A 23,198-nucleotide genomic window follows, 5' to 3' on the forward strand; every position below is an offset into this window, starting at 1 on the left:
CCCATTCTCCTACAGCAACCCCAACCCGACTTCCACTGGGCCATGTAAACCTCCACCATCGAGGCTCAGTCCTGCCAGGTGGTGTATGGCATTTTCTGGAAAGAGCTTCTCTGACATGGTCTTGCTTTCTGGTCTTTCCCTGGGGTGTCGGGAAGGCAGTGACGTTACTCTCCACTCACTATTGTCTGTGTACTCTGCTCAGGAACACAACATCCAGCTCCACCTGCCACTGGGACCCAGTGGAGTGTGGGGTCTGTGGTCTCTGTGGGCCTTTTCCCAGCCTGGCAGCACTCTCCTCGGCTGTGCCAGGCGGCCTCACAAGAGCCATGTGGTTTTTTTTTTTTTCCTTGTGGAGGTGGAGGGGATGACAGATTCTTCATAGAAGTAGCCATTGTCTTCACCACTCCTTCATACAAAGAACAGAAACATCCCATGTCCACAGTCCCAGCCCAGTTACATGTGTGACCTCTGATTTTATACTTGGCCCCAGGGGCTCACACACCTCACAGAATGGAACCGCTTCACCCAAGGTCCTGGTGGCTCCTAAGGGAAGAAACCCCACTGCCACTGCCTGCCTTAACTGAACTGGCAGGGTTGACTGCCAGTCAGTCCTGGGTGTGGTAAACACACTTTAGATCTCCCACGGGGGCCGCGGTGGAGGGGCTGCCCAAACCAGGGCACTGCCGCCTTCCACAGGCTACTTCTTGCCTTCATACTTTTTGGTCTTTTTCTTACTCTTTTGCTACTTTATTTAAGTTTTCCCATGGGTTGTGTTACTGTGGTGTCCGAGCAGGTACTGGTCATAGTGTGTTCCAGCCAGCCAGCCAGCCGCAGCACACACACCCCCTGCCAAGCCACCACTCCCTGCAGCAGTGGCTCCTGAGCTCTGAGCTGCAAGGCCGACTCCACCATGTCCCAGACAAGCCCCATGCTTGAGGGTAGGGGCAGCCCCCAAATGGCCTTGCCATGGAAGGGGCCCCAACCACCAGGCTGCTCTGTGGGGCTGGCACATGCCACATGTGGAGCCAGGGCTATCTTGAAGGGGAGCTCCTGTACCCTGAAACTTTTCCCACTCTGGAGGAACACCAGACAAGCCCAGACCTCCCAAAAAGAGGGGGGTTCCCAGCAAGTGTGGAGGGAATGGAGAAGCTGATGGCTCCAAAGGGCTCAGCTGTTCCCATGTGGGTGGGTGGTGGTTAAGGACTTCTAGAAGGGCCAGCCTAGCCCAGCAGGAGTGACTTTGTCGCAGCTGGTGGCAGTTTCTCCCACCATCTAGCTGACCATTTCAGATACCACCGAGGTTGAACAGCACCTGAAAATGCCCCCGCTGGACTTGTCCTGGATATCCTTCCCAGAGCTTGCCACCCTAGCTTCCCTGGGACCAGGGGGCTACCACGTTTCTGTGGACTGGTTCTTAGAAGGGACTTGGGTACAGATTTGAGGGTCTTCTGAGGTCAGAGGTCAAGTACTTGTATCTTGTCTGGTCAAGCACCCCACTTGTCAAGACTCCTAAAGAGGTTATGGCAAGGACACAGACTGCACTCTGCAGTAAACATGGCCCAAACTCACGTAGGTATAGAAGCTGCTGTCGGTGTTAGGGGTGTAAGCTGGGAACAGAAAAGGCAGGGCTCTCCCTGTAGTGTGGGGGGCAGACGCTAACAGATAAATCCAACAGTTGGCGACTGTGGTTAGGAGAGCAGAGCTGGGGAAGAAGCCTGATGAAAGGGGCTGGGGAGGTGCTGCTTTCAAGACTAGCAAGTGACTGAGTTTAGAGATCTGGAGGATGATGCCACTGGGGGGCGCTTTGAGCCACAAGCAAGTGTAGGTTGACTGTCGGGGGTGGAGTGTCTGCTTGAGGGCAGGAGAGGAAGCAGAAAGTTCTATTGGGCTAGAAGTTTCCAGGGTCATTAGCTTGGGGAGGGACATTGGTCAGTGGCACTGAGGCAGAAAGCCTGGGATGACATGTCCCCTCCATGAACACATGCCCAGTGAGCTCTTGTGTGTGCCAAAGACAAGTTCCCTCCTGGAAAGAAGAGTTTGGTGGGAGCTCTGACTCAGATCATGCAACTGGACAGATGTATAATTACAGGGTAGAATTACAGGGCAGGTCTCAGAGGACTTTGGAGGCCACATACGAGGTTTATGTACAGCCGAAATGCTTGTTGAATTAAGAGACAAAAATGCCTGGTGCCTAGAGCTATAGGAAGCTTCCTGGAATGTGATGGGCCCCTGTGAAGGACTTGTTGGTGCTGTTGAGTTGATTCTGACTTGTAACGACCCCACATAGAGAGTAGGAACTGCCCATACAGTTTTCTAGGTATAGACTTTATGGTTGCAGATCACCAGGCCTTTCTCCCACAGAGCTGCTGGGTGGCTTCGAGTTGCCAGCCTTTTGGTTAACAGTGAGCTCTTTACCTCTGCACCTCCGGGCTGCTTAGTGAGGGGCTGGGAGGAAAAGGGAGGCTTGTGAAGGCTGTACCATGAAGAGTGGGCTACAGGGAGGGTGGCTAGATGTGGCAGAGGGACTGGGTGGGCCTACAGCTTTTTGGGTGCATGAAGCCAAGGTGTCCTGGGAGAAGACACCAGGTGACAGGTGTCTTGTGTGTAAGTGGTTTATTCAGGAGTCCTGGATGATTGCATGTCATGTGGGGCCTGAGATAAGGAGACAGGCCAAGGCTAGATTCTCAGTCTCTTTCCCCAGCCCCACCCCAAAGGGTATGGGTCCATGTGGGATCGGGCACAGAACTGGGAGTTGCTAGGGTCTTGTGGAGTAGAGTGTGTGAGCAAGAGGGGCAGGGAGAATGTGTCATTTCTCAAAGCTGCTGCTGCTAGCAGGGCCGGGCAGCTGGGCTCCAGGGATGGCCAGAACCTGAGTCTCCTGCAGCAGCCAGGTGGGCCTCGGACTCTCACCTGTGCCAGGTGTGAAGGTGCACAGCTCCTGTAGCGGCCAGTTGCCACTGTCCGCGGAAAAAAGGGTGATCCAGAAGGGGAGAACTGTTGGCTCATGGTGAGCTGGTGACACAGCTCTGCTGCCGGACCTGGCCCAGACTCTGGCCCCTAGAATCAAAGTGCCAAGGATACAGCTTTTGCTTCCCCTATTGCCCTTGGCTGCACCCAGGACATCTGCAGCCTCTCGACCTGCCTGACCCCGCCTCTCAGCAGCCTTCAGGACCAAGGTCAACCAGCTCCATTTTTGTACTGCAATCTAAGAACAGTGTTTACATTTTTAAAGGTTATGAAGTACCAAAGCAAAGACTGTTGGACAGAAATTGGTTGTGACCCATAAAGCCACAACGATTGACTCGGCCTTTTCCAGAAAGCGAGTGTCACTCCTCCTGTAGGAGGTGCTGGCTCCCAGAAGCTGTGGTTTTGTCATTTACAGCAGTTACTGTGCTCTTGCCCACCAGCCTGGAGTGTACAGAGCACTTTCACATACATCATCTCACTTCATCCTCCAGTTCCTCGAGGCAGGTGGTCCTCGTGGAGCAAAATCAACCCACCCCCAAGGTGCCTTATGGAAAATTAGAAAATCTGCTCTGCTGCTTGCTCCCAGATGGAATGTCCTTGAGGGGGCAGATGACACCTCGGAGCCTGCTCAGTTCTAATGAACCACAAGTTCTTTGGAGGGACTGATCATCTCTGGGGAGGGGCACTCATCACAGTGCCTTTAACTGTTAGATGTTCACATTCTGAGATCCAGGTTGTTCATGGGAAGTCTTTCAGGCACCACCTTGAAGCCATGACTGGTTGGCCCAGTGACTGTTGGGTGACCGTTGTTGGATTTCATCTTTGCCGTTTCACCTCTGAAGCTTTGTGGTGGACTTTGGGCCAAAGCACCCAAGTTCTCCCCCAGCCCAGTAGAATATGCCAGGGCAAGGAAAGGAAGCCGCTATGGCCCGGTGTTATGGGACCATTCTAAACAAGCCCACTGCTGTTCCCAGGAGAGCAGACTGCCTTCCAGCTCTTGGCAAACAGATAATATTTCACTGGGTTTGGGTTTGGGGGTGGCACGCCAATGAGTCCTAACCTGTGGAGACAGAGAAACCCATCCAGATGTGGTAAATGCTCTCTAAGGTGGAATTCTTGGCACATGGTTTCATAGGCCAGATGCAGAAGGTTTATCTGAGGTGATGTTTGAGCTGTAGGGTGAAATTTGGTCTGTAGTTGGGATTGCTGAGCTCAGGGAGGTAGTCCTCAGTGGCCCCTTCAGAATCCATTCATTCTGGGCCTCCCGGTGGGCTACCTCCTGGCGGCCCACCTCACTCTCATCATTCTGACTCTGCTCTTGTTTCAGAGGTCAGCTGGCGGCTCCAGTCCAGAAGAGGGAGAAGGTAAGGCCATCCTGCAAGCGTCTGACCATCGGGTGTAAAAGTAGGAGCGACCTGACCCCTCTCATCGTTTTCTGTAGACTCTGACCGAGAGGATGGAAATTACTGCCCGCCTGTCAAGCGAGAAAGAACATCATCTTTAACCCAGTTCCCACCTTCACAGTCAGGTAAAAGTTGCAGACTTTTATTAGACAGTAAATGCATTTATGCTTATGAGCCAACTGTTCCTGTCAGCGTCTCCTGTCCAACCTCTGTCTCCTGCCTAATCCACTGTCGCCAGTGAGAATCAGTCTGGCACGTGCTATCCATCAGGAATGAGGTCAGTTGTTGTGAGGTGCGATCGAGTCAGCTCTGACTCGTAGCAACCCTGCGTACAACAGAACAAAACACGGCCCAATCCTATGCCATCCTCACAGTCCTCGCCATGCTTGAGCCCCTCGTCTGAGCCACTGTGTCTGTCTTGTCGGGGGTCTCCCTGTCTTCACTGACCCTCACTATGCAGCATGATACCATGCAGGGAGGTCAGAGCATGCCGAGAGCATAATGCTCAGTTCCCACCTGGGAGCAGGGACGCTGACAGAGTGCTATGGTTCAGTGGACTAGGGAAGATGAATCTAGATCATGCCTTGAAAATGGAGAGGAGGGTGCACATTGCAGAGCCCCGTAGTAACTCTGACACACCCTTAACTACACTTCCTCTTCCCTGAGGCAAACTGTCTGCGTCGACTGGGTGGTGCCTTTTGCTCTTTATCCGCCAGCTGTGAGCCTAGAATGGCAGATAGTAAGCCCAGCAGCTCTCCCTGAGGAGAACATTTAATGGGTCCTTGAAGGGGAAGCCAGGCCAGGACTCTAGAGGTGGGTGGGCCTTGAGGGCTTGGAGGCTCTGGGTGTGAGATTTGGTCCGAGTGCACAGTCGGAACAACAGCCAGCCTGGGTGGTGGGAGTCTGGGTAGAGAGGATACAACTCCCTAAGAGGCCCCTGAGCAGCTACACTAATTCACTGACTAGTGATAGGGAACCTTCCAGACAGTTTGCAGTCTGGTTACAACTGACAGCCTTTTCCAGGGGCCCCTGTGCTCTTGGGCAGTTGTTCCCACGGGAGGAGGGAGCTTCCATTCCCTGGTTATGGATGTTACACCTTCCTGCTTGCTGTATTATAGGACAGGGGGAGTACAGAGAAAACTTAGTGCCAGAGCCATGGCCTAAAGGGGCAGAGGACCACCAAACAGCTTTCTGTCTGGCTCTGCGGGAAACCCACCTTGCCTGCAGGCTGTGGGTACTTGGGAGACGAGATGGGAGAGAAGTAGTTCCAAGAACCTGACACACAGTTCTCGGTCTCCACTGACACCACACAGTTGCATTCTGTCATCACTTCTCTCAGAATGAGGTTTCCAGCTCTGAGTTATTTCATTTGCGGGAGCCTCTTGGCCTGATTGCACCTAGAAAACAGTTGATGTTGGGGGGTGGGGGGCCTTGAATAAGTGAGTACCCCCCCTGGTCTGAAACAGGTGACAGGGTTGGGGCAAGGACATGGCGGGGAACAGCACCCACCAGCAGCACCGGACTTGCCAGAGGAACAAGGCTAAGGCACAGACTCAAGTGAGACTTGGAATACCCACTGGATCTCTTCCCTCCTGGCGGCCCTTGCAGAGGCCCAGAGGGTTAAGGAGAAGCCAGTGGCTTAGGGACAAGACAAGCAGCCAGCAGCAGACAGGAGTTGACTGCTAGGCATCAGATGGGGAGAGGCCGTGCTGCTGGATCCAGTCCCACCTTTGTGCCTCTGTCAGAAAAGTCCCTACTGCCCTGTCCATAGGCTGCCCCCTCCCACGGTGGGCTGAAGCATGGACTCCAAGGTGGGGAAGGTGGCCTGGTGCGTGTCTACTCCTCTTACGCTCGTTTTCCCTCTTGTCCCCTCCCCTGCCTGCACCACCTTACCAACAGTATCAAAAAACAATGTCTTCATGCCATCAACCTTCTGTGAATCATCTGCAGGCAATTCTGACTCGGAACCAGGTAAGCCCCCAGCCTCTCCTGTGCCCTGCTTGGCCCCTAATTGAGAGGGTTTCCTGCACTGATGCAGCCAGGCCTGTAAAGCAAGTTCCCTACCAGGAGCATGCATGTGGAATTCAGAGTCTTTGTCATTCCTAAGTTTTTGCTTCCAAACCTTCTTCATTGTGGAAGATCCAGGGGGCTAAGGCTTTAAAAAGCCCCTCAGTTTCTGTTTCTGGAAGCAGTGCCTGGCTAAGGAGTTCAAGTTCAGTTAAAAAACAAAAATGATAAAGAGATATGTTACACATTTTCTCAAAATTTTACGTAAGTAAATGCATTCATATTATTACAAAGGAAATCAGAAATGCCTAGAGTGAAAAGGACCCCCTCCCCCTTCATTCTGCTGCCCCAAAGGTGGTGGTGGTGGTTCCTTGCCATCCTTTCCAACTCGTGCAACCCCATGTGTATAGAGTAGCACTGCTCCTTAGGGTTTTCGAGGCTGTGACCCCTTAGAAGCAGATCACTGGATCGGTCTCCTGAGGCACCTCTGGGTGGGTTCCAACCACCAACCTATCTGCTAGTGGTCGAGCACTTGACCATAAAGGTAACTGCTGTTGGTGCCGCTTTCCAGCCCTTCCCTGTGTATTAAATTCCCACATTGACTGAAAGTATTTAGATCTGTACAGAGAAATATATTTGACCACAGCTTTTGAACTTTAAGGAAAACAGCTTGATTCCTTTTTTGGTCTTTTCACTAGAGAACAACTCCCAAGATTTCCTGAAAGTCTGAGAGTCCTCATAAAAGATTTAATGAACGCGCTTAACAACCCACGTTCTGCAGGCCAGCCTACCTTATATAAATTCATTGTCAACTTCAAACACATGGCCAGCACTTCAAACCAGTTCATTCCGGTTCAACCCCCTTTAACATTCTTACAGATCCTTGTTAAAAATGTAGATTCTGATTTAGTGTATCGGGATAGAGAGACAGATTCTCAGCAGGAGTCAAACCAGAGTAAACCAGTTTGCAGCCCTGAACATACCATCTTCTGGCAGGGTGGCAATGTTGAAGGACCAGATAAGTCGTTACGACTTTCAGGATTGATTTGATGGCACCATTTCAAACAAGGTAATCCCACTTGGCTCTATTCTGAGCCCCCTCCTTGCCCGTCCTGCAGAGGAGCTTGGTTTTTAAAGGTCTTGGGAGTTGGTCCATTGGCTGTGCTTGGGCACTCATCTGGCAAGTAGCACTCCCAGTGTGGCAGCAGGTGAGAGGGTGGTGTTTAACATCGCCACCTCCTGACCTGCACAGCCCCACAGGGAGGTATGCTTTGCCACCTCTGGGTTTGGTCTAGGTTGTCGGCTGCTGAAGCCAAACATCTTCATCCCTTTGCACCGTTGAACCCTGTTCCGTGTCTTCTGGTCACCCCTGCGGTCTGAGTAATGCCTCCTGCCCCTCACCCTTGAGCCTCTATCCTCCAAAGTTGGGAGTGGCATGGCCCTTGGTTTGAAGTCTCAGATGCCGTGTGTATGATAGGGTGAGGAGTCTATCAGGTGGGGGCGTCGGTCTGCAAAGGAGAACTTCTTGGGTCTTTCCCTTTCTCCCTCTCTCCCTTCCTTTTTCCCTTTCTTCCCTTCCTTCCTTCCTTTTAGCTTTTTATTTTTCCAAAAATTTAATACTTTCAAAAATTTATAGAGAATTCCTAGATACCCTTTATCTCAAAGACCCTATTCAGTTTTTGCCCATCATCCAGTAAGGCCCTTTCTGTATAGCAGAAGGTTCAGACTCCAAGTCACACAGCACCAGCCTCACCTCCTGTCTGGCCCAGGTCCTCAGTCTTGTCTGAATCTTACAGCCTTAATATATTTGAATTGTAGGCCAGTCATTTAGTAGAAGTCTTTCATTTTGGGTTTGCCTAATGTTTCCTCACTAGGCAAGATTTAGACTCAGGCTGTGCAAAGTCGGGGCTAGAAGACCACGAGAGCGATGCTGAGTGCATTTCAGTGCACCCTGACCGGTTAATGTGAGATCATGTTACAGGGCTTCACCACTGTGAAATGCCTTAAATTTTCTTCTTTGTAATTGATGTTTTCTGGAGAGAGGCTTTGAGACTCCGCTTCTCCTCATCTCACTTGCTCTCTGGTTTTAGTATCCACTGACGTGTTCTTGCTTGAAGTCATTCCTCTGATGTTATTGACGGTGGCCAAATTGTGCTTTTCCTAACTGCCATTCCAACAACATTTATTAATTGCATTCTGCTGTCATAAAGAGCTTCCTCTTCTCCTCATTGAGTTTTTCATTTACTTACTATGTCAATATGGATCGACTCAATGGCAGTGAGTTTGGTTTGGTTTTTGGTTTATACCTTGTTAAGGAACTCTGGTTAGTGTGGTGCCTAAGGCATTTGACTGCTAACCAGACAGTTGACAGTTCAAACCCACCATCTGCTCCATGGAGAGAAGATGATGGCGCAATCTACTTCCATAAAGATTTACTGCTGGACTTCTGGTAGATGGGGCAATAGGCAGGCAAGCTCCACAGATTCTCTTCAACAAACTAAAAAGAAACCAATTGACAGAGATATAGAAGATAATCTTGGAGCCCTGAGCTTTGAAAGGAAGCATACAGGAAGTGGATTAGGCACAAACTAGTGGAAAACTTGAATGAAAACAGTGAGTGTGGAGATGGTCAGAGTAGTGGACTATCAGCTACTCTGACAGGACCAACAGCCTAAATATTCCCAAGTGGTGCTGGGACTTGAGAATTGACCTAAAGATCAGCCCTGGTCACCAATAGCTGCAGGGACGACTGCGCTGGTGGCCTATGAATAGGAAGGGAAACAGCAAGGAGGAAGACAATCTGAGCTGTGGACTTTCAGCTGTCCGGAGGGCGCAGCCATTTTGATTGTTTACATACAGTGGCCATTTTGGATATGTAAAGTGACTGAGGGCGCAGCCATTTTAAAGGTTTACAAGCGGCAGCCATTTTGGATTTTAAAATGATAGCATTCTCATTCAGATTCCAGAGACCTAAGAATAGGCTCCATTTGCCAAGGACAGCAAGGACATACGGGAGGCAGACAGTGGGAAAGGAGACAGGTGGTGAGTATATAAGTGCTGCCAGCTAGTGAATAGAGGACCACAGCACAGTACCCTGCTTCCATAGATAACATACAAAGAAAACAAAAATCGTGGGCAAGTCACTCCAACATACAATCACCAATTAAATATAAACACAAAAAATGTCACAATACCTCCAAGACAACAGAGCATCACAGTCCACACAGAGAAGCAAGATAAAGCAGGAGAAACTAGGGACCAAGATACAGACCCAAAACATCCCTGAGGAAGACACAGCATTGGAACTCCCTGATAAGGAATTCAAAGGAATTATATTTAGGTACCTTCAACTAATTGAGAGACAGACCAAGAAAAAAACAGAGAAAACCCTAGAACAATTTTGAAAGACAGTACAAGAACAAAATGCCAAAATAAATGAAAAATTAGAAATGATACAAAATCTACAGATAGAAATCCACAAGATTAATACTAAATTTTCAGAAATAGATAACTCATTGAATGAGCAAAAGAGTAGAATTGAATCAATGGAAGACAGAATTAATGAGATTGAAGGCAAATACCTCAGTACTTCTTTGGAAAGGAGACAATCAGAAAAAAGATCAAAATGAAGAAAGCCTAAGGTTCATGTGGGGTACTATCAAAGGAATAACCTATGTGTAATCGGAATTCCAGAACAGGAAGAGACAGAACCACAAAAAAAATTGTCAAAGGTTTGTTAGAAGAGAATTTTCCTGGTATAATGAGAGATGCATTCAAGAAGTCCAATGAACCCCAAACAGGACCCCAAAAGAAAATCACCAAGACATATCATCATCAAACTCACCAAAACCAAAGACAAAGAACCCTAAAAGCACAGGAAAAACGGAAAGTTACCTACATGGGGCAACCAATAAGAATAAGCTCAGATTTCTTGGCAGAAACCATGCAGGCAAGAAGACAATGGAATGGTATATATAAAACCCTGAAAGAGAAAAATTTCCAACCAAGAATTACATACTCAGCAAAATTGTCCCTCAAATGTGATAGTGAAATTAGGACATTGATAGATAAGCAGAAATTAAGGGAATTTGTTAAAACCAGACCAACCTTCCAAGAGGTGCTAAAGGGAGTCCTTTGGACAGAAAACCAACAGCAGCAAACAACAACTCACCATTAATACACATGATTACATAACCCAGAAACCAAGCTAGTTATAGAAGTATCCAAAGTATAAACCTACAACATTGTAAACAGGGAACCAGAGACATCAATTGACAAATGAAGACAACAACAAACCAAAAAGAGGGAAAAACCTGTGTAGTTACAGAACTTCTAAATGGTAGGGAAGTCAAGACAACTACAAGATAGAACGGACTGTTCTAAACTTGGGAAAAAACTATAAATCACAGGGTAACCTCAAAGAAAAATGGTAAACCTTCACATCAAAATAAAAAAGAGGACCAGCACAAATATTTAGCAAATAAACAGTAGCAATGAAGGAAGTGATAACAAGATTCACAAACAAAATGAGCTCAGCACAGAAAATTATATGGAACAAAGAAATCAGGAGCACCACAAAAAAGCACATAACAAAATGATAGCAACAAATTCATACTTGTTGATAATCGCATATCTGACAAGGGACTTAGCTCTAAAATTTATGGAAAACTCCAACACCTCAACAAGAAAAAGATTAACAATTTTAAAAATGGGCAGAAGACATGAATGAACACTTCATCAAAGAAGATACTCAGGCAGCCAACAAGTACATGAAGAAATGCTCATGATCATTAGCCATCAGAGAGATGCAAATCAAAACACCAGTGAGATACCATGTCACCCCAGCACTAATGACAAAGTTCGACAAGACAGAAAAAACAAATGTTGGTGAGGATGTGGAGAGATTGGAACTCTCATACACTGCTGGTGGGACTGCAGAATGATACAACTGCTCTCAAAAACAGTATGGCAATTCCTTAAAAAGCTGAAATTAGAAATACCATTTGACCCAGAAATCCCATTACTAAGTATATATCCTAAAGAAGTAAGAGCCAGGACATGAACAGATATATGCACACCCACATAAATTGCAGCATTGCTTACAGTAGCAAAAGGATGGAAGCAACAACCTCCATGCACATCAGCAGAAGAATGGATAACCAAACTGTGGTACGTACTCATAATGGAGTACTATACAACCCTAAAGAATAATGTAGAATCTGCAAAACACCACATAACATAGGTGAACTTGGAGGACATTGTGCTGAGTGAAAGAAGTCAATCACAGATGAACAAATAAAGTATTAGTTCATTATTGTAAAAAGTCAAGGCTATATGGAAAGAAACCTTGTTGGTTACCAGAGGTGGGGGGACACTGGAAAAAACAATGCATTGACCCATGTCACTTTAATTTGGTATATTTCATTGTACATAAATTATATTTCAATAAAATGCATTTGGAAAAAACAGAAGATTTACTGCCTCAGAAACCCAGAGGGTGTCACTGTGAGTCAGAATCAACTCCGCAGTAGTGAGTTTGTTTTTGTTTCTTTATATCCTAGTGACACAATAGTTAAGCCCTTGGCTGCTAACCAAAAGGCCAGCAGTTTGAGCCCACCCAGTGGCAATGTGCTTTCGTAAAGCTTTACACCCTAGGAAACCCAATGGGGCACTTCTACTCTTTCAAATTAGAATCGATTTGATGGCAACTAACATTTTAGTCAGTGGGTTATGATTTGTTGTTATTAATTTGAATGCTTAAATTGCCCTAGATCTGGCCAGTGGGGGCCCTGTTCAGCTGGTTCCTGCATCCTTAGGTGTGTCCCCATCATTCCTTTGAGCTCTTCTTTATCCTCTGTCCTAACAAGATATTCCAAGTACATAGCAGTCTTTCCCTGCCCCAGCCTGGAATCAATCACCCATTTTCTAAAGGAGCCCTGGTCCTTTTTAGCAGCAGGTGGTATTTAGAAACCAAGATCTGGGTGTACTAGGTGTGCTCGTTGCTACTGGGGTATCATTGCTCCTCCCAGGCCCTCTCAGTGGACAGAGCTTATAATATACGCGTACACACACAGGAACATACACATATCTGCACACACATTTACATCTCTGTGTGTTTCTGTATCTGCCTTTCTATCTACCTAGACACTTAAGCATAGGCTCACAGGGATACTTCCAATCTAGCACCAGCAGCATTCTGATTAGCCTCCCCACTTCCACACTTCTCTCTTTTCTGACAGTAAGAACTGGGCTTCCTTTATCCTCAGTATCTCTCCTTATTGTTCCCCCTGCACATAGCTGAGCTGAGCTCCCAGTCCACCAACCTCATTTCCCACCTTCTACCAACACCGTGTTCACTGGGGCTCCGCTGCCACCAGCTGCCTTCTCTTGGAGTCTTTTCAACATCTGATCAGGCCACATTCCATTCTGATGCATTTTCAGAAGAAGCCGGCTCGCTTCCCATTTGATTCCCTGGAGGGCAGAGGCTGCCAGAAACAGGGAGCTAGGGGCAGGGGAGAGTATGCCCCCAAGAAGAGTCCATGCAGCAGCCTGGACACCCTTCTGCCTTGGTGTTACAGCTGGATTTTGGGCCCTGCCCTCAGGACAACAACTCTTCATTGAATCTGACTGTGTTTATCAGCAGAAGCAAGTTTCTGGAAGCAGAAAGAAGAAATGGCTTTTTTTGTAGTGGGGCAGGCCCACTTCATCCTAGAAAGGGCCTCCCCAGTTCCCAGCCATGTGTACACATTGCCCTGCTTCCCTGGACTCCCCTGGTCCCAAGTTGCTGTTACAAGTGTATATGTAATGGCAATGTGTATGTATGTTGCCATTACAAGTGTGCTGTATGTCCATTCATTTCAGCTTTCTGCATAGATTTTCTGTGTCTGCTGAGTGGGCTAGGCACCGGGCCCAGTGCTGGCAGATGGTCAGGGCCAGCATTTTTCCAGGCCACTGACCCTACTAGTGAGCCTGGGCAACACCCCAGGGATCACATCGGTGTTAGCATCAGCCCCACATAGAGCAGAAAGGTGGGGATAGATCTGTAGCCCCAGTGTCAGCATTTTAAAGGCACCTCTCAGGGCTTTTTACTAATTGGCTAAATTGTAAATCTCATTGCAGTTGAAAATAATTTTCTAAATTGCCAACCACCTTCTGAATTACCCCATGCTTTGGGAATGTCGTTAGGTGCTATAGAGGCGATTCCAACCATGACAATTCCGTGTGATAAAGTAGAACTGCCCCATAGGGTTTTCTTGGCTGTGATCTTTATGGAAGCAGATCTCCAGGCCTGTGGCCCTGTGAGTTTGAACTGCGATCTGTCACTGAGCAGCTGAGCACATAACCATCATGCCACCGGGGCTGCTTGGGCTTTGGAAATGCAATTCATTATTCCCCTTCTGAAAAGGCCTTCCCCCCAGGCCTGTATATAGCGACATTGCTTCCTCCCACCTATGACTGAAGAATCTCCTGAGCGTGGTGGCTGTGAGCATGCTGTGCTGGGGGACACGACCTCCAGCAGTGCAGCTTTCATAAGCCCATTGGTTCTGCCCCTCACACTGATCAAGGGAGTGTCTGTCCTCTGGTTTTTGCCCAAGGAGAGCAGTGTAGCTGCCAGCACAGAGGTACGGGAAGAATGCCTTCCTGTTTCATTCTGAACTCTGCTAGGATTTTCCTTCAGGTCTGAAAGCTTTGTCTGACAAGGTCTTTTTTGGTTGGTTTAGTATACCCCCAGAGTTGTGCGACCATCACAGTGTTAGAACTCCTTCATCACTCCCTTGGCACTCAGTCTCTTCCCCTCCTCCCAGCCTCTGGTAACCACTCATCTACTTCCTGTCTCCATGGGTTTGCCTGTTCTGAACATTGCCTGTAAATGGGATCAGACACTGTGGCCTTTGGGCCTGGCTGCTTGTACTCAATGTGATGTTTCTGAGGTTCATTCGTGTTACAGCAAGTATCAGAACTTCATTCCTTTTTATGACCAAACCGAACCTCAGGCCATTATATGGGTGCAGCTCACTTTGTTGATCCGTTCATCCACTGAGGGATGTTTAGGTGTTTCTATTTTTTTGGCTGTTAGGAATAACCCCACTGTGAACATTCACAGTGGTGGTTTCAGATCCTGTGGGTATATATACCTGGGAGTGGAATTGCTGGGCCATGTTAACCTTGTGTGTGTGTGTGTGTGTCAGTGATTTGGGTGAGAGTTTACAGAGCAAATTCATTTTCCATACAACTGTTCACATACTTTTAGTTAACCTTTTGAGGAACTGCTAGGCTGTTTTCTAAAGCAACTGCACCATTTTCTACCCCCTGCCCCCAGCACGTTCTCCCCAGCACCACACTTGTTGCTGTCTTTCTGGTGACAGCCATCCTAGTGGGTGCTAAGTGGTTTTGATTTCCATTTCCCTGATGACTTATGATGCCCAACCTCTCTCCATTGGCTTGTTGGCAAAATGTGTATTTTCCTTGGCAGCATGTCTATTCAAGTCCTCGGCTCATTTTTCAATTGGGTTATTTGTCTTTTTATTTCTAAATTGTAAGCATTCTTTATATGTTTTAGATACAAGTCCTTCATCAAGTACATGATTTACAAATATTTTATCCTATTCTCTGGCTTTTCTGTTCTTTCCTGGCGGTATCCTTTGAAGTGCAAACATTTTTAATTTTGGTGAAGGTCAGTTTAGTCTTTTTATTTTTCCTTGTCATTTGTACTTTTAGTGTCATATCTAAAAGACCATTGTCTGATCTAAACTTACAAAAATTTACTCTTATGATTGCTTTTAAGAGTTTTATAGTTTGAGCTCTTACAGTTAGGTCTTTGATCTATTCTCCTTTTATATATGTTGTGAGGTAGGGGTCCAATTTTATTCTTTTGCTTGAGATCCAGTTTCTCCCAAAACATTTGTTGAAGAGATTATCCTTTCCCTGTTGAAGTTCTTGGCACTCCTGTTGAAAATTAGATGACCATAGATGTAAGCCCCGGGGGCTCAGCAGTTAAGTGCTGAGCTGCTGACCCAACTGTCGATGGTTCGAAACCACCTAGCAGCTCCACAGGAGAAAGACCTGGCGATCTGCTCCCATAAAGGTGACACCCTAGGAAACCCTTTGGGGCAGTTCTGCTCTTACATGGGGTGGCTGTCATTCAGAATCAGTTCTGCAGTGCCAGCAGCATGGATGTGAGGGTCTCTTCCTGCACTCAGTTCTGCTCTGTTGAAATCTCTGTCTGTCTTTATGCCAAGACCACCACTGTCTTGATTACTGTAGCTTTTGTGATAAGTTTTGTGAGTCCTCCAACTTTCTTCTTCTATTTCAGGATTGTTTTGACTACTCTGGGTTCCTAACTCTTTCCATTTATTTAAGTTTTAAGGTCTTTTAACAATGTGCTTGTAGTTTTTAGAGTATAAGATTTGTACTTCTTTTGTTAAGTTTATTCCAAAGTATTTTACTCTTTTTGATGTCTTCGTAAATGCAATTTTTAAATTTCATTTTTGGATTGTTCATTGCTAGCATATGGAAGCCATGCGGTTGACTTGTGTGTCCCTGAGACCTGACCAGACTGTTTTTGATAGGTGGACCTTAGCACACAAGCAAGGCCACCTGAGCCCCTGTTCCACGTCCAGAAGCTGCTTCTTACAGCCTGTGACACCACCACCTTGCGCTTACTCCCCCAGAATGACCCTGACCTGTTTGAGTCATTATGCTTTATGACGATCCTTCCTGCTGTGGTCAGAGTAGACCCTTGTCTCTCTTTTGAGATGAGTGAATCACCAGAACACAGAAAAAGGGGTCCATGTGGATAGGTAGCTCAGCTGAAAGCAAGTTTCCAAGCCATCCCAGAACTCCAGAGCCTTTATTGTCTGCCTTGAGCTCAGTGTATTTGTCTGGGGAACCCCCATCCTCCTGCAGGCAGACAGGACAAAGGGCCCTGCTCTGGACAGGAACCCCTGCTCCTGCCTCCCAGGCCTCCAGGGCTCTCATTACGAGGTCCAGTGAAGCACTCTGGCACATCTGGAAAGAGAGTTGTCCTCACCGCGTTCTGCAGATGTCTGCTGCAGTGCAGGTCCTTTTCCTGCTCACAGACACATCCTCTGACTGTTGAGCATGCCCAGAAAGGGCGGCAGGTCAGCAGCCCTCATCCTGCAGCTCCCTACATGCTGCAGGCCCGCCAGCTCAGCACAGCGTCAGCGTTTCCATCGCTAATTGTGTTCTAGCCTCTCGACCCAGGCAGGCCAGCAGAGAGCCACTGGCACCTGACTGTCCAGTAGGAAGGACTCCCTGTAAGAGTCACGGTCCTCACAGATGTCACCATCCTCACTTCTGTCCCATACATGCCTCACCCTCTCATTTGCCATTGACAGGTGTGCCCCAGCCCACACTCCCTCTTGCAGCCCCTACCTCCTCCCCAGGCTGCCTGCGGCTGGTGGTTGGACAGGGTTTCCATAGGCTTGTTTGACTTTAGAGATGTTTGCACTGGTTCTCCAGGCCCAAGAACCTCATCTTCTGCACTTTCTCGCCCCCAGCTGAGCCGTCCCACCCCAGGCAGCCCACTCCTCACACTTTGTCTTGTGCTTTCAGAGGAGAAGAGCAGTGGGTTCAGGTTGAAGCCGCCAACACTCATCCATGGCCAGGCGCCCAGCGCAGGTAGGCTGGGCCTCAGAGAAGGGGGACTGGATAGTTTCTTATACCTTCCCAGGCTGCTCTGCGTAGTGTCCAGCCAGCCAGCAGCTCCAAGGGTCCACTCTGGGCTCCACCTGCCTACCAAGTTGTCACTGTTGTCTGATACAGGAGCAGAGAGATCCAGCCAAGCTGACTCCCTGACCAGGGAAGCGAGGGTCCCAGCAGTCTGGTTGTGCAGGAGAAGGGAGGAGGCTAGGCCCAGAGGTTCTGTCCCTAATGCGCCACTGTGCTGGCCTTCCTGACGGAGTGGCTGTGCCCAGTGGCACACTGCTGCTGGTCAATGGGCTGCACTGCTAGAGCCTAGGGGGAGGCCTCTGGGGAGCGGGAAGGGCTCTTTGCGTCATACCCCGGCTGGCAGTTGATGGAGAAGCTTTCTCAACATAATACTTTGAAAAGCATCAGGAGCCTTTATGGGACCTCAGGCCCAGCCCTAAATCCCAGGGAGCACCTGTGGTCTTGCTGCTTTCTGAGCCCAGCAGTAGGAGAACTGTCACCCCTGGCTCTCCCCGAGCAGTAGTTGACTCCCCATATTCCTTCGCAGACATGGTCTGTCACACGTGTCCTCTGTCTAATCACAAATGGAAATAACAGTAGCATGCATCTGTTATGGCTGACTCTAAAGAAAAGATATTAGATTTGAAGTTGAAAACAATGCTTTCCTACAAAGTCCAGCATGGGAGGGTCCCCAGGTGGGCTGCTGGAAGTGGGATTTCTCTCCCGTGCCTGAGGATGGGATTTTGGGTTTCTGTGGGCACCCCCATGGGTCTGAGGCTCCGGGAACTTCTGCCTGCAGGTCTGCCAAGCCAGAAGCCCAAGGAGCAGCAGCGCAGTGTGCTCCGCCCAGCAGTGCTGCAGGCCCCACAGCCCAAGGTGCCATCCCCGACTGGTAAGGAACAGTGCCCAGCAACCTGCCTTAAAGGCACAACATTGGTGGCTTTAGCTGAGTGCCTGCGGTCACGGAGGGAGCTCAGGGAAAGAGCTCTGTAAGCCGTGGCTGAGCTCTCCCTGGTGGGTGGCGCCTGCGTGACTCTGGGCCTCGGTGCACGCTACGCTCCTGTACCGTCTTCACCAGCACCGGGATCCTCCTGTTGTTCAGGATAAGCTTTCTATCTGTCCCCAAGTTTGCAGGCACAAACCCCACCCATCTGTCAGTCATCTGAAGAATGCGAAGGGAAGAGTACCCTGAGGTGGGGTTCCTCCTATTTGCCAAACTCAGGACGCAGCCTCTGAGTGGCATCCCCACGCTGTCAATGCAGGTAGTGGTTTTCAGCTAGTCTTGCATTTGCTAAATGCTGGGTGCTGTCCCTAGAGTGTAACCGTTCTTCGTTGGAAGCAGCTCGCCACCCAGCGTTCATATGTCTGAAGAATTGTGTTTTTGTCTTTTTTTTTTTTTAACTTTATTTTTGTTGTTGTTGTTGAAAAGATGCACAACAAAACATACAGTAATTCAGCAATTTCTGAGGAGGTTTTAACCACATGGAAAAATTTTCTTAATCTCACCCTAAATAGTCAAAGCTAGGTTTAAAATTGTGGGTGTTATATAATCTCAAATATTTAGAAGAATAAAATGCATGAAGTTTTTATTAGTAAAACTAGTTTTTCTTTTTCACACTTTGTTTTCTTAATTAGCAGTATCGCTTTTAAACAAGCTGAAAGTTCCCACTTCTTTTTGGAATAAACAATAAGATATTCTTACTTCTGTGAGGCTTTTTTTTTTTTTCCCCATTAAAGAATTTGTGACTTTACTAGGGATGCTAAGGAGCCCTAATAACACGGTGGTTAAGCACTTAGCCGCTAACAGTATGGTCGGTGATTTGAACCAACCAGGGGCTCTGTGGGAGAAAGACCTGATGATCTGTTCCCATAAAGGTTCCAGAAAACCACACCCACTGCCCTGGAGTCCATTCTGACCACAGCGCCCCTAGAGAACAGAGCAGAACTGCACCAGAGGGTTTCCAAGGCTGTCATCTTTATGGAAACAAAACCCAAACCACACCCACTGCCCTGGAGTCGATTCTGACCCACAGTGTCCCTTAAGGATAGTAGAACCACCCCATAGGGTTTCCAAGGTTGTGATCTTTGTGGAAGCAGTCTGCCTCACCTTTCTCCCATGGAACGTCTGGCAGATTCATACCACTGACCTTTCAGTTAGCAGCTGAGTGCTTTAACCACTGGAAAACCCTGTGAAGCAGTTCTCTGTCCCCAGCGAGTGCTGTGAGGAACCACTTCACCCAACAACAGTTGTGATGCCTGATCCCTCTCTTAAGGAACAGTGGGACTGCTGGGCCAGGTGATGTGCTAAAGCCAGCACCTCTCTCCGTGTGATGCATGGGTCCTAGGGGACAGGTGTTCCTGCTCCCTCATGACTCCCCTGCTGTCTTCTCTCCTACAGTCCCGAGCAGCGGCACCAATGGGGTCAGCATCCCAGCAGACTGCATGGGACCTGTGACGTCCACATCACCCGATAGCCCTGCACGGAGGAGTCCTTTGGAGGCTGCTGATGAGGCGCGAGCACTTGAGGTCTGTCTCCTGGGGAAAGAAGAACACTGTCATCTGCACCCAAGGGTGATGCTTGTCAGGTTCTGTGGGCTGACAGATTGGCACCTGCTCTGGCTGTGTCAGGACTTTCCCAGTTACCGTAACTGACACGTGAATAACTGGAACGCCAAGCTGTCTTTCCCCATTGTCTGCCAGGAGCTCTCGTTCCCAGCTGTCCTTGGATAGTTTTCCTGCTGGCAGACACGTTGACCACTGAGCTTTGGGAAGTGACCAGGGCTGGAGAAAATAGCTTTCCTTGGTGTATGTGGTGACAGTTTACATAAAGAACAGTCCCCTTGTGCTTCCACACTCTTAACAGCCCCTCAGGGATGTATATACATGTGCCCATTTGAGTTGAGAAAGTTTGCCTGGGGAATCAACTCAGAAATAGTTTGTTTTTTGAAAAAATGTCCCTCAGGACCCTGGGATTGTAGCAGCTTGGAGTGCATGTTCCCAGTGGTGTCTTGTGGCAGTGATAAAACAGACCATTTAATGAAGCGCTTGCTTTTGAGGTGGGCAGAGCTGGTTTGAAGGCAGAGTTGGAATAACACGTTGAGTCTTCCATGCACAAAGCCCAGTTGGCTCTGTGGATGTTACTCCACCCACTCCAGGGGACAAGTCTCTGCACGGGCTCCTACAATTGCCATAAATCTGTGAATGTTCAGGCTTGAAAGATGGCATGGTCATTTGCAGTTACATTTTAAACACCCCTGAGCCCCTCTTCAAAGCACAGCTTGTTGGGTTGGCAATATGATCCCTTGCACGGCACACTGCCACTTGGACACTGTGATCTCTGGGTCTTAAGGACAGTTTTTAATTCGAGGGAGACCCAGCAGTGACCCAGCCTGCCCCCCAGCCTCTCCATGTTCCCATCAATCAGTGCACAGGCCCTACACTAGACTGTTTTCTCACTGGGGAGCTCACGCTAGGTCCTGTCATCCTGAGACACCTGCCTGAGCTGCTCCTGACGCTGCTGCAGCCCAGCTGTGGACAGATGTCTTCCCACAGACCACAAGCTCAGACCTTGCCTCCTCATCACCTCTCCTTCGGGTCACACAGCTATGGTAGCTCAAGCTGATCCCCAAGTCAGTGGTCTCTAGCTCCTTCCTTTCATCCCCATCCCCCCACAAGCATCTGTGCCTCCTTAGGTCCCTCCGCCAAGCTCCCTGTGTCCTTAGTGGACCCATGCATGGCCACACCCTCCATCAGCTAGTGGTGCTTCTGCACGTGGGTGGCACTTGCTGGAGTGGGGGCCTCATGACACATCGTCTCCACCAAGCCCCCAGCCACTTTCCTGAGACCCTCTAGGGATCACTACATGTGCCCTCATCATCCTTCCCTGCTGCCTGGTAAAGCATGCCCTACAAACATGCCTGTTGTCCACTGGGGACCAGAACCAAGTGTGAGGTTGCCTTCACTCAGTGGGGCTTGGGGCTTATGTAACACATGGGCAGAGCTTGGGTCATTCCTACAGGGCCAACAGACATCAGCGCTGCTCAGGGAAGTGGACAGAGGCTTCCTGACTGTTCAGTGCTTTGACTGAGGGCCTTGGGATCTGCTTGTGAGTTTAACTGATGCTTTGTAAAAGGTCCTTTGCTTTTATGCTAATGGTGGTAGAATATTTTAGAAAAGGAAAAAAACAAATTCACTGCCATTGAGTTGATTCTGACTCATAGCGACCCCCTTTGTTTCTGAGGCAGTAAATCTTTACAGAAGTAGATTGCCCTATCTCCCTTTCGCAGAGTGGCTGATGGGTTTGAACCGCCACCCTTCCGGTTCATGGTCAAGTGCCTTCGACAGTATGCCCCCAGAAGATGACAATGAAAAAAAAATAATAAAAAGACCCCTCACAGTCCCAGACACACTGCACTGGCTGTGCACAGCCTGCCCACCCCACCTCCCCTCCTGCGGGCTCTGCTGCCTGGCCTTGTGGATCCCGCACTCACAGGGCCAATAGGGAGCAGGCAGCACACAACCCAGAGCCTGAGCCACGAGTCTCCGGAAACCATGCACCCCCACCTGCCGGCAGTGAGGCGGCCCTGAGGACTCCCAGGTCACCGAGCGTGGCATGTTTAATATTAAAAGGCCACGTTTACTCTTGTGCAGACATGAAGCTGCAGCATGAAGTCAGTGGCAGCAGGATTTATGGGCACACAGTGGAGAACACAGAAGCTCTTTGACAGGTGGACTCCAGAGTGTAACTCATACTGAGAGGTGTCAACCTAGGCTGGGATTTTAACTCCAGTCTCGCTGCCAGCTACAAAAGCTGAGTGGAGGCAGAGCCAACACACAGCCTTACTCTTTGGTTCAGATCCTGCCAGATCGTCTCCAGGGGACACTCTGCCTCATGTTTTTTCCACCATACACATCCCTGGAGCATCAGCCCAAAAGCTTTTTTGTTTAATTAACTGGCAGCTTTTATTGTATAAGAAAAGCGTGTAGGAATTACTAACAACTTTGTGTCCAGAGCTGAGTGAATTCATTCTTAAAATGTTTAGTTACAGAAATAGCACCTGAATGTTACAAGCATTGAAATACCACCAAACAAAAAAAATCCAAACCCACTGCCATTGAGTCAGTTACGACTCATAGTGACCCTAGAGGATGGTAGAACTACCCTAGAGGGTTTCCAAGGCAGTAAATCTTATGAAGCAAACCGCCTCATCCTTCTGTGGAGTAGCTGGTGGGTTCAAACTGCTGACCTTTTGATTAACAGTCAAATGCTTTAACCACTAAACCACCAGAGCTCCATAATGCCACAGAAATCTATAAAGTCAACCTTGGAAGCCCCCTGCTCTTAGGTTCAAAGGCCCCTGAGATGACATCTGTTGATAATTTGCTCACTCTGTCTCATGATTCATCTCCCCGGGTGTTTCACAACAAAACAAACACGACTTTAACGATTTCTGCATGTACACTTCAGTTACATTCTTCCAGTTGTAGCACCTTCTGCACAACCTTCCCCAAACTCTCAACCATCATTAACAACCTCACTGCCCACTCAGCTTCTTGTCTGTCCTTTGTAGTTGTTATTGTCAGTTTGTTCACTTGCAAATAATTTTTTGAAAGTATATAGTGCTTCATGTAGATAATTTTTTCTACTTAGGGTAAACAATTATTTGGTTCAAAGATGACTTCAGAGGATAGTTTTGGTTCAGAGTTTAAAGATTTTTTTTCTCAGGGTAATAGTTTCAGGGGGTTTATCTAGCCTCGGTGACTCCAAAAGTCTGGATTCTGTGAGAATTTGGGATTTTGACCTACATTTTCCCCCTTTTGAGCAGGATTTTTCTCTAGAATCCTTGATCTAAATGTTCACTATGGTAGCCTGGTACCTTGAGTTTACTTTTAACAAGGTGGAGCTGTACATGTGTGCTCCACAACTTCCCCCTTGGGTAGTGGGCATTCCTCCTGTCAGAGACAACTGTGTTAGTCTCCTAGATTGTCTGCCCCTCACCTGACATGAGCGGGCCTCTCACCTGTCCTTGGACCTCCTATGAGTGGCTCTGGGCATGGGTTCCCAGAAGTGCTTTACGGGCATGCTGGGTAGTCACAGTCCATTTCTGAGTCAGCTCCACCAGGATGGAAAGACTACTCGTTCGCTGTTTT

At 48.3% G+C, this 23,198-nt stretch overlaps 1 protein-coding gene across 1 annotated transcript in view; it reads left to right on the top strand.

The window, feature by feature from the left end:
• RANBP3 (RAN binding protein 3) overlaps positions 1-23,198 on the top strand; it is a 90,884-nt gene that overhangs the window by 52,167 nt on the left and 15,519 nt on the right. The window contains exons 4-8 of the mRNA XM_007954454.2: positions 4,295-4,331; positions 4,409-4,495; positions 16,953-17,018; positions 17,848-17,940; positions 19,447-19,574. Of these exons, the coding sequence (XP_007952645.1) occupies positions 4,295-4,331; positions 4,409-4,495; positions 16,953-17,018; positions 17,848-17,940; positions 19,447-19,574 (411 nt within the window). The remainder of the gene's footprint in view (positions 1-4,294; positions 4,332-4,408; positions 4,496-16,952; positions 17,019-17,847; positions 17,941-19,446; positions 19,575-23,198) is intronic.

The sequence above is a fragment of the Orycteropus afer genome, unplaced genomic scaffold, assembly GCF_000298275.1.
Source record: "Orycteropus afer afer isolate SDZICR_OR568_19922 unplaced genomic scaffold, OryAfe1.0 scaffold00461, whole genome shotgun sequence".
NCBI lineage: Eukaryota > Metazoa > Chordata > Mammalia > Tubulidentata > Orycteropodidae > Orycteropus > Orycteropus afer.